The sequence below is a fragment of the Mandrillus leucophaeus genome, unplaced genomic scaffold (assembly GCF_000951045.1).
Source record: "Mandrillus leucophaeus isolate KB7577 unplaced genomic scaffold, Mleu.le_1.0 Scaffold176, whole genome shotgun sequence".
Taxonomy (NCBI): Eukaryota; Metazoa; Chordata; class Mammalia; order Primates; family Cercopithecidae; genus Mandrillus; species Mandrillus leucophaeus.
In genome coordinates this window covers 2,073,248-2,082,883 of record NW_012101765.1, presented here as the reverse complement: position 1 = coordinate 2,082,883, position 9,636 = coordinate 2,073,248, and the positions used below count along the sequence as shown (strand labels likewise).

At 32.2% G+C, this 9,636-nt stretch overlaps 1 protein-coding gene across 3 annotated transcripts in view; it reads right to left on the bottom strand.

Annotated features, from left to right (window-relative positions):
• EPHA3 (EPH receptor A3) overlaps window positions 1–9,636 on the bottom strand; it is a 384,202-nt gene that overhangs the window by 52,649 nt on the left and 321,917 nt on the right. For all 3 annotated transcript variants that reach the window (XM_011977262.1, XM_011977264.1, XM_011977263.1), the window contains exons 12-13: window positions 6,167–6,228; window positions 3,973–4,182 (exon numbers count right to left, since the gene is read on the bottom strand). In XM_011977262.1, coding sequence (XP_011832652.1) covers window positions 3,973–4,182; window positions 6,167–6,228 — 272 coding nt within the window. The remainder of the gene's footprint in view (window positions 1–3,972; window positions 4,183–6,166; window positions 6,229–9,636) is intronic.

Here is a 9,636-nt window from a genome sequence, read left to right as displayed (position 1 = left end):
TAGGCGTGAGCCACCCCACTCTGCTTATCGAGACGAGATTTTATCTCAGTCAAGCCTATATCCCAAAATACTACTTGCTTAAAATTTTTTGATTAATGGCATCAGCCATAATTTAGATTTAAATATAATTCCAAAAGAGAAATTCCCAAAACATTCTGTGCAATATCAGCATTCCTGGAGTAAGTATACATTTATTTCCAAAAGGAAAACTTAGAATGCTGCCTCATTTAGCTGTTTGGTGTATTTGTTTTTTTAAAAAATGAAGCCCTATTACTTTATAACCATACCTCATATTTAGAGTAAACTATAAACTTATTGCACTAAATAAGACCTATTATGGGAGATGAAATCAACGATGTCTAAATTACTCTAGAAATGCACGTGCAAATTACAGCTTCTCAGAAGAAAGCCAGGACTCCCACTGATCATTTGAGAGAGTTCCAAGAAAATACAAGGATGAACACTGAAGAACTCGAAACTGCTATTTATTGGTAGTGAATGAGCCTATTTGTTCAGTGTGTTTTTAAGGATCTTCAGAGACTGAAACAGAAATGCAAAGAGCCTGTTGCACTTTTATTTCAGAAGCGTTAAAGAGCAATTTCCATGCCACACCTTTCTTCTAACACAAAGAGGTCCTGACAAAGCAACAATCAGTGTAACTGAAACATTTAGAGTTAACCCACTGTGTTCTCCATAGTATGAATCATCTAAAGTTGAACAAATATTTCCAGTTCCTGCCGGAGAAACTATTCTTTCGAGTATCCTGGCAATCAAGCCTACTTATGGGGACAGAGATGCTCTCATGTAATAATTTAATATGGGGCCGGGCACAGTGTCTCATGCCTGTAATTCCAGAACTTTGAGAGGCTGAGGCAGGTAGGTCACCTGAGATCAGGAGTTTGAGACTAGCCTGGCCAACATGGAATAACCCCGTCTCTACCAAAAATACAAAAATCAGCCAGGTATGGTGGCAAGACTCTGTTATCCAAATAACTTGTGAGGCTGAGGCATGACAATTGCTTGAATCTGGGACGTGGAGGTTGCAGTGAACCGAGATTGCATCACTGCACTCGAGTCTGGGAGAAACAGTGAGGCTTCATCTCAAAAAAATTAATTAGTTAATTAATTAATAATTTAATATGGCATAGAAATTAGAACCTGACTGAATAACCAGAAATTTAACATTTCAAATAAAGTGTTTTATCAAATAGTTTTTATTTATCCTCAAGGTATTTTTCTTGTATAATAAGATTGTTGCAACAAGGACAATGTAAGTAAGCGTGACACTTTTCATGGACTGTTAGAAGTACTTATGTCATGACAGGGTAAGACGGATAGCCTTAGAAAAAGAGCAGAAATGAGTAGAATGAAATGCACTCCTTAAGACAATAAGTATCCCTTGTAGCACATAGTGTCTACTGAACTGATAGTTCAGTGATTAAAATGATGCTTTGTTGCAGATACATTGGCTAATTTTTCTGGTGATCAGAGAAGGAGAACTCAAAAGCACTGTTGAGGTATTTATCCTGTGTTTTGCAATTTCATCAAGTGTTCAGAGCTATATAATTGTAATCACTTGTAAATTTAATTCAACTAGCTACAAGATACAAAATTTCTCTTAATTTGTCATGCTCTTATCCATTTGAATTGTGTTTGTAAGAACAACATTTTTATGTAGGACACATTTTAAGTGTCTAAGGGCTTTTTAAAAAATACTCAGATTTTTAAAAAAAATATTTAGATTCATGAACAAAGTAAATTCACTATGAGGTATATTTGAAAATTGGAAAAATAAAAAGGGTTTATTATTAAAAGCTATTGGGAGAGTCCTAGCTCCTATATCAATGCATCTAGATATATCCCAACAGCATTGTGTCATTGTTATTCAGTGGTTCTATTATTGTGGCTTTACTTGTGGACGAAATGCCACCTGGCGTATTAAGTTCTTTATTATATATAGCATGATATGCATGCCATGTGACAATATTGATTATTGGAGTTCTTGAGTGATTCGCAAATAGGATGAGCTTTTTTTTTTAAAATCAGGAATAAACTTTTAAAATTAGATAATAAGAAAATAGCAGAAGACTACCATCTTTGGAACCACCCTTTCACTTGGCTGATGAGAATATGGAGAAAGATACTGCCATTAAGAGAGAAAATTGATAAAATACTATAGCAAAGACAATTAGGCAATATATATGCCAAAAACTCTCACATATTTGTACACATTTTGATCCTGTAATGTTAATTCTATAGAAGTATCCCAAAGAGGTAATCATGGACAGACACGAAATAAGATATCATGACATCAAAGTATCATTCATAATATGAAAATATTGTAATTCTGCCCAATTACTAGTGCTTTATTTAATTAAAATATGTGCATGAATATAGTATTAGACATTATGAAATACTGTAAAAATACTTAATCATCTGGAAAATTACATATTTTATATTTTTAAGTTAAAACAAGGCAGATAAAATGGCATTGATTTACACATAAAGTGCTGAATTTATTGGTATGTTGAAATCATTTTATATATCAGTATATACAGCATAATCCCATTTTTGTAACTTTATGCCAAAAGAGGAGTTATTTATTTGTGAAAATTTATTTAAAAAATTGAAAGTATAAATTTAAAATGCTAATAATTATGTTTGTGTAGTATTAATAGTAATGCTTATTAGACATTTACTTGTTGTTTATATTTTCTAAATTTCTATCATGGAAAGAATTTTCTTTAAAGAGAAACTTGAAAATTAGCTGGGGCTGGTGACCCATGCCTGTAATCCCAGCTACTCAGCAGGCTGAGGAGGGAGGATCACTTGAGCCCAGAAGAATCACTTGAGGCCAGGAGTTTGAGGCTGCTACAGTGAGTCTTAATTGGGCCACTGCACTCCAGCCTGAGTGACAGAGTGAAGCCCTGTCTAAAAAACAAAAAAACAAATACAAAAGAAAACAACAACAGAAAAGACTGTTCACAAAAAATTCAAATACATTTTGAATTAAATGGATGCAAATGAAAACATACACATTTAATTAATCCTAACTGATAATAGTAAAATTAATGATAACACCTAGTTTTATCAAGAGTGTAGTAAAGTGTGCTTTTAAAATAGTCACATAATCTTTGACACAAAACATTCATTTTTAGGAATGTATCATTAGAAAATCATGAGGCTCATAACAATTATGAACGCAGACAGATTATTTATACATTTGTATAAAATATGAAATAACTAAATATAATAATAATTTGCTCACTAATTAGGATTTGCTTTAAGAAAAGATAAAACAATATAGAACACAGCAACCTACTAAACATCAAAACTTAAAGATTATTTATTGACAATGAAATATATTCAAGAAGTGTATTGGAATGGAGATAAATGGCATACAATTGTATTATAAATAATTATATTTAAATAATATATTCATGAACATGTTTGTATGTAAGAGTATGAAGAAAAATTTGGAAGAATTGACTCACAATCTTATAAATGTTTTCTGTGGATGCACAATTATGGACAACTTTTCTTTATACGTCTGTTTTGACATTTTTATAATAAAAATAGGTGTTACTTATTAAACATTGATTTGAAAGGGTTTCAAAATGACATGTAGTGGGTCCTGAGAATTTATCTATTCTGCTAGCTCAGGGTGACTCAACCATGGTGAAAAGATGGATACATTTAAAAATATCAAGATTTGAGGAATGTGAGAATCCTGCTTTTGGTGGGGAATATTAAACTAAGGTATAGAAATTCAGAATTAAAATCATTAAATGTTAAAACAGTGATCATCTATTTACTCAGAATAAGTAATAATATTTTAATTTTAAGATATGTTTTCTTTGTGAAAAACATAATTGACAACACATTTTGGGTCATGATTTCTCCTTATTTACAAATCAACATGATATGAGATGGAAAACAACGATAAAAGAGAAGAAAATCTGAGTTACTCACTCTTGTTGTATAAGCAGCTTCCGGGTCATCCTCTAGGACACGAGAAAGTCCAAAATCAGACACCTTACACACCAAGTTACTGTTGATCAAGATGTTCCGAGCAGCGAGATCTCGGTGAACATAGCCCATATCTGACAGGTACTTCATGCCAGATGCTATCCCTCGAAGCATCCCCACCAGCTGAATGACAGTAAACTGGGCATCGTGTTTCTGTGAAGCAGTTCAAATGTACAATTAAGATATGTTCCTATTTCTTAAAGATGTATCTTTATTGGTTAAAATCTCACATATTGAATTTTGTAATAAGACTGACTATACACCCTTTTGTCCTAAGCACTCAAGACAAAGATATGTGGCAAATGGACACAAGGCTGAAACAAAGTAACACAGTGGCGATGTTATCAAATACTTTGTAACAGGAAGTATCTTAACGTTCTTTGACTTCAGTTTAAAAGCAAGGACTTTACTGGTCCTTAAATGACAAAAAAACACTAACCCCTCCTCAGACTCATTAAGGTTAAGAACAACAAAATGAAATGAATCTTGTGGCTAGTTTAGGTTGATATTTATTTGTTTGATTGAATTTTTATTTCCCCTTCTTTGTTTCCTGATATTTTATGAATCATTTCAAATAAGGTGGATGCTACATTTTTAAACATTATCATAAATAATTAGCTCATAATTAGTCAAAATATTTATTGGATATTTGTTTTTCTACCCACCTCTGAGTCGCAGGTCACAAAATAGAAAGCAATAAGAAACTAAATCACATCATCCAGCTTCCAATCTAATTTAATCTTGGATTAAAATAGAAACGCAAGGTTTAAAATGTATAGATAATGCATTAATATAAAATGTCCATGTTTAATTACAAACAATAATTTTGAAATAATATTTATCATATTTTAACTCACTTGATTTTGAAAATGTTTATTTTTGAAATAATGATTGTGAAAATAATTGCTATTAAAATTTTTATTTGGGTAATGGATTTTAATATAAAGCATATCCTTTCTCACTCTTAGAAAATTTAAAATTTTCTTCCATGATTATGAATGATACTACGTATTTTATCTATTTCTCTATCTTTCTGTCATCTACATATCTCAATTTATGTAGCACCAAAAGCACCTTCAGGACAGGACCTATGTCTTTTCTGATACCCTGCAATGACTGGTAATTGGTATTGTTCTGAACTTCATAAAACTGTTGAACACGATATTTGTTGAAATAGATGTAAATTTAATATATACACTTTCATATGGTGAAATATAGTATGTCAAAATATGGCCAGGTGCAGTGGCTCATGCCTGTAAATCCTAGCACTTTGGGAGGCTGAGGAGGGTGGATCACTTGAGGTCAAGAGTTCTAAACCAGCCTGGTCAACATGGTGAAACCCCATTTCTACTAAAAATACAAAAATTAGCCAGGCGTGATGGTGGGCGCCTGTAAACCCTGCTATTCGGAAGGCTGAGGCAGGAGAATCACTTGAACCCAGGAGGCGGAGGTTGCAGTGAGCCGAGATTGCACCATTGCACTCCAGCCTGGGCAACAAGAGCAAAACTCCATCTCAAAAAAATATAGATACATAGATAGATAGATAGATAGATAGAGAGATAGATAGATAGATGCATAGATAGACAGATAGATGATAAGATAGATAATTGTATAAAGCTTACCAATCTAAAGAATTAATATACATATCTAACACCAAAATGATACATCTAAATTGAAACTATATATACTTTAGCATTAGAGCACATGTTTATTTTCTGAGTAGACAGCACTATTTGGAAAGTAGATGGTCTGTCTTATATCAGACTGTGATTAAATAATTATATCAGACTGAGATTACTTAAAATAAAAAAGAGACTTTCTGTCTTACATCAGTGGGTTTTACTACTTGCTTTAGGATTCTTTTTTATTTTTATTTAACGAGTGTGAATCTTGGCAGTATAAAAAGACTCTTTTGAAGAAGAATTCACGCATCTGTTTTAAAAATATAAACCATTAACATATGAATGCTGCAAAATAAAGGTGCAATTTTACAGCCCTCCTCTGTCTATTTAGCCTCAGAAAATTTCAGTTTTACTTTAAACTTAGATTACCGAATTGCTTGGCACAATGTTGGAGGGTGTCTCTAACATTTTCAGCAATTTATTCATATATATGTATGTGTGTGCATCTTACTTACACGTAAGAAACTATCCAAGGAACCATTTTCCATGTATTCTGTGACAATCATAACTGGCTTACCTAGGTATACAGTAAATAATAAATAATAGTTAATCAGTACAGTTCAACAAGTGTTATACAATGAACATACATAATACAGTTGGATACACCTGATTATAGAGATGTAAGAACTTTACCTGTCTTCCAATAAGTTGCAGCAAAAAGCCCTAGGTTTCATTAGAAAATAAAACATTAAAAACCACAAAAATTGGAGAAGATTGGTTTCCAGAACAAAGGCCCATGACCAATAGTATCTAAATTGGTTTAACAGGCCTTTCAAGTAAAGAAAAAATATGCCCCTTTCCTCTCTTTAATGAAATTCTCACTAATCTTCAACACCAAATATTTCTGCCTTCAAGCCCAAGATAACGTTAGGAATTTAGCATTTATTTATTCTTTCTATGGGTATTTATATGCGCTATGTGTGCTCATACACATATATACGTGTAGGGCACTGTGGTAGGTATTCTCTTTTGTGCTGCTTAGTGGGGAGCAAGTAGATCAAAATTCCTGCCTTTATGGATTCCACACATGAGTTCTACAAAATAATTCAGAATAACAGTTACAATTATTTACCATATTTGATTAACACTTAAAAATTATGAAATCAATGCTGACTATGTTTAAACAGAAAATAAAACTGAAATTAAAATTGCTATTGGCAGTAACTTGTAATACCCATTTTGCAAATATGTAGCCTAAAATACCATGAAACCTTTAACCCAGCATTTTACTGTATTTAAATAACAGTAATTGTGCATATGATACTGGTGTAATTAATTTATCTATTAACATATTAAGTATTATTATTTCCATTTTACACATGAGAAAACTGAGACACAGAGGTTAATTAACTTGCTGGGCATCATACACCTAATGAGTTATAAAGCTAAAAGTCACAACCTGAACACACCATGCTGTCGCTTTCGGAAACTGATAATGCGGGAAAAATGTAACACATGAAAAAGCATCAGACACAAAGGTCCTAAGTATACTGGATACACAGAGCTATGAATATAACAAATGTTCCACTACAGATAATGATTTAGTCAGTTATTGCATGTTAAAGCTTTGGATGATTTTAAATTAAAATGATGACCTGAAGACTGTAGTATGTTAGACAATTGTTATAGCATAATATTATGCAAAGCTGAAAATATAATTCTATATACATGATGGTAACAACTAGGAAGATTATGTAAAGCTAACATTTTAAAAAGAAAAATACCAAAAAAAGGATGTGTTGATATAAAGGAAATACTGATAATTGTTTTTCATGATTAGAATTATGTAACATTGCATTAGGTACTTGACATTTGTTGTATCACTTAATCCTCACAGCTTACTTATGCTTTAGCAATATGCATTATTCTAATTTTACTGATTCCTATCCAGAAAACATTGTAGGTTTAAGCAACTTGTTGAGGTAATACAATTTGATAGTAGTCAAGCAAATTTTAAACATGACCACCTCTAATTTCAAAACCTATACATATCACCACACTGTAATTCCCTTACTTTATTATTATTATAACACTATTTTAGTTATAAGTCCAGCATCCTACAGGAAGGAAAATCACTCCTTTTCCAAGTCCAGAAGACCTGAATTGAGTCCTACTTGAGTACTGCTGAAAATTCATGAGCAAATAACAAATTTTAAACAAACATTAATGTACACCTAACTGTATAACACAATTTTAATTTTTCCTCATATGTGTCTTATTTATCATGAGGCTAGTTTGCATTCTGATGCTAGAAAATACTTTCCTTTTCTTGATTTTTTTCCTTTCATGTGTAAAAACTCTAATTTATACAGAATGTAAATTATGAGTTAGCATCATGAAGGTTATACTTTTACATTCAGTAATTTGAATATATTCCAGGAATTATGTCTTATTTATTAAGAAAAAATCTATTTAAATTCTATAGTTTCTGAGATAATTTTTATACATGTTACAACCACTTAATATATTGATATGCTTTCCATTAAAACACTGATTTATGTTTTTAAGGCACCATATAACATCTATCTAGTTAATGTAGTAATATCTGAAAAATTGCTTCAGTCAAAACCTTGAGCCCCCAGAACTTGCTTTATCAAAATTCCAACTAAACTTTGATTAAAAAATATTCAGAAAGAAAGGTAAGATTCACCATTTCCTTGGAAACTTAGATCTCTCCTGAATTAGTATCAGATCCCTAAAGACTGTTTGATTCTAGATGTCTGGCCTGAAATGAAATGGATGAGTAAATGAATGAATGAATAAAATCCTGCATATGTGTGCTTTCTGTAAATCTCCATCAGTTTCTGTCTTTCCTCCTTCATACAGTGCTGGGAGGAATGATATGTTACCAAAATTCAATGCATACTTCAAATGCAGTCACAGATATTTTGCCTCACACCGCCAACTCTGAATATCATTGGCCAGTTACTGCATTTTTATACTACTCAGACCTTTGCTTATCACTCCTTTCCTTCTGGCTCCCAGCATTATGACCATTTCATTTCTCATTAGCATGTCTAGTGGAATGTTTAGGAAATGAAATAAAAGTAGCTGAAAAATCAAACCAGTCAATTAAGTCAAAGCCCCATGACCATTCAGAAATCAGATCAGCTTGCATTTAACTCTATCATTCAGGTATTTGTAAACACATCAGTTAAGATGGACAAGTCTGAAAATGTGCTTTGAATTATGTTCAAAGATTCTACGAACCAAATGTACAAAGAGTAAACAGAATCACAAATATTCTACCTTGGAAAATAGTATCGTGACTTAGAGTTTCCCTTCCATTGTGATTTTGATTATGATAAATAGGATTAAAGAAAAAAGAGATTTCAGTAGTGGCGAGAACTAGTTCTAACATGCATTAAATGTGGTGGGAAATTATTTATAAAATGGCAGCTCATCTGCACATTATGCCATGTATTTGTACTCAAGTTTGCAAGCTCTTTCAGGTCTATTTTGATTTACAAATGACATGATCAGCTTCCTCAAGACAAAGCCTGTATCATTTGCTGCTCTCAAAAACCCCAAAACACATCTGGGTATACACACTAAACTCAATGAAAGTACTATTCTATGACTTGTTGAAATGAAACCATCAAAAATGAGCAACACAAAATTTGCAGTGGAGTTTTACTTTTGTTCTCAAGTTGATTTATGAGTATAGATAAAATGGTGATCTTTCACAATTGTAGAGTAAAGGGAAGCAAATCAGTCTGTTAGAATCAGTTCCTTTTCCCAACTATCCCCAGTGGCTCAGAGCTATTACTAATCATTGAATCGCTGCTTGATGACAGAAGAAATGTGATTCAAAATGTCTAAGAATTCCAGATTCAGCACCAGCTGTTTTACCAAAACTTTCTCAATCACATTTCTTATAAAGAGTGTATAGGTGTATATATATATATGCATATGTATGTGTATA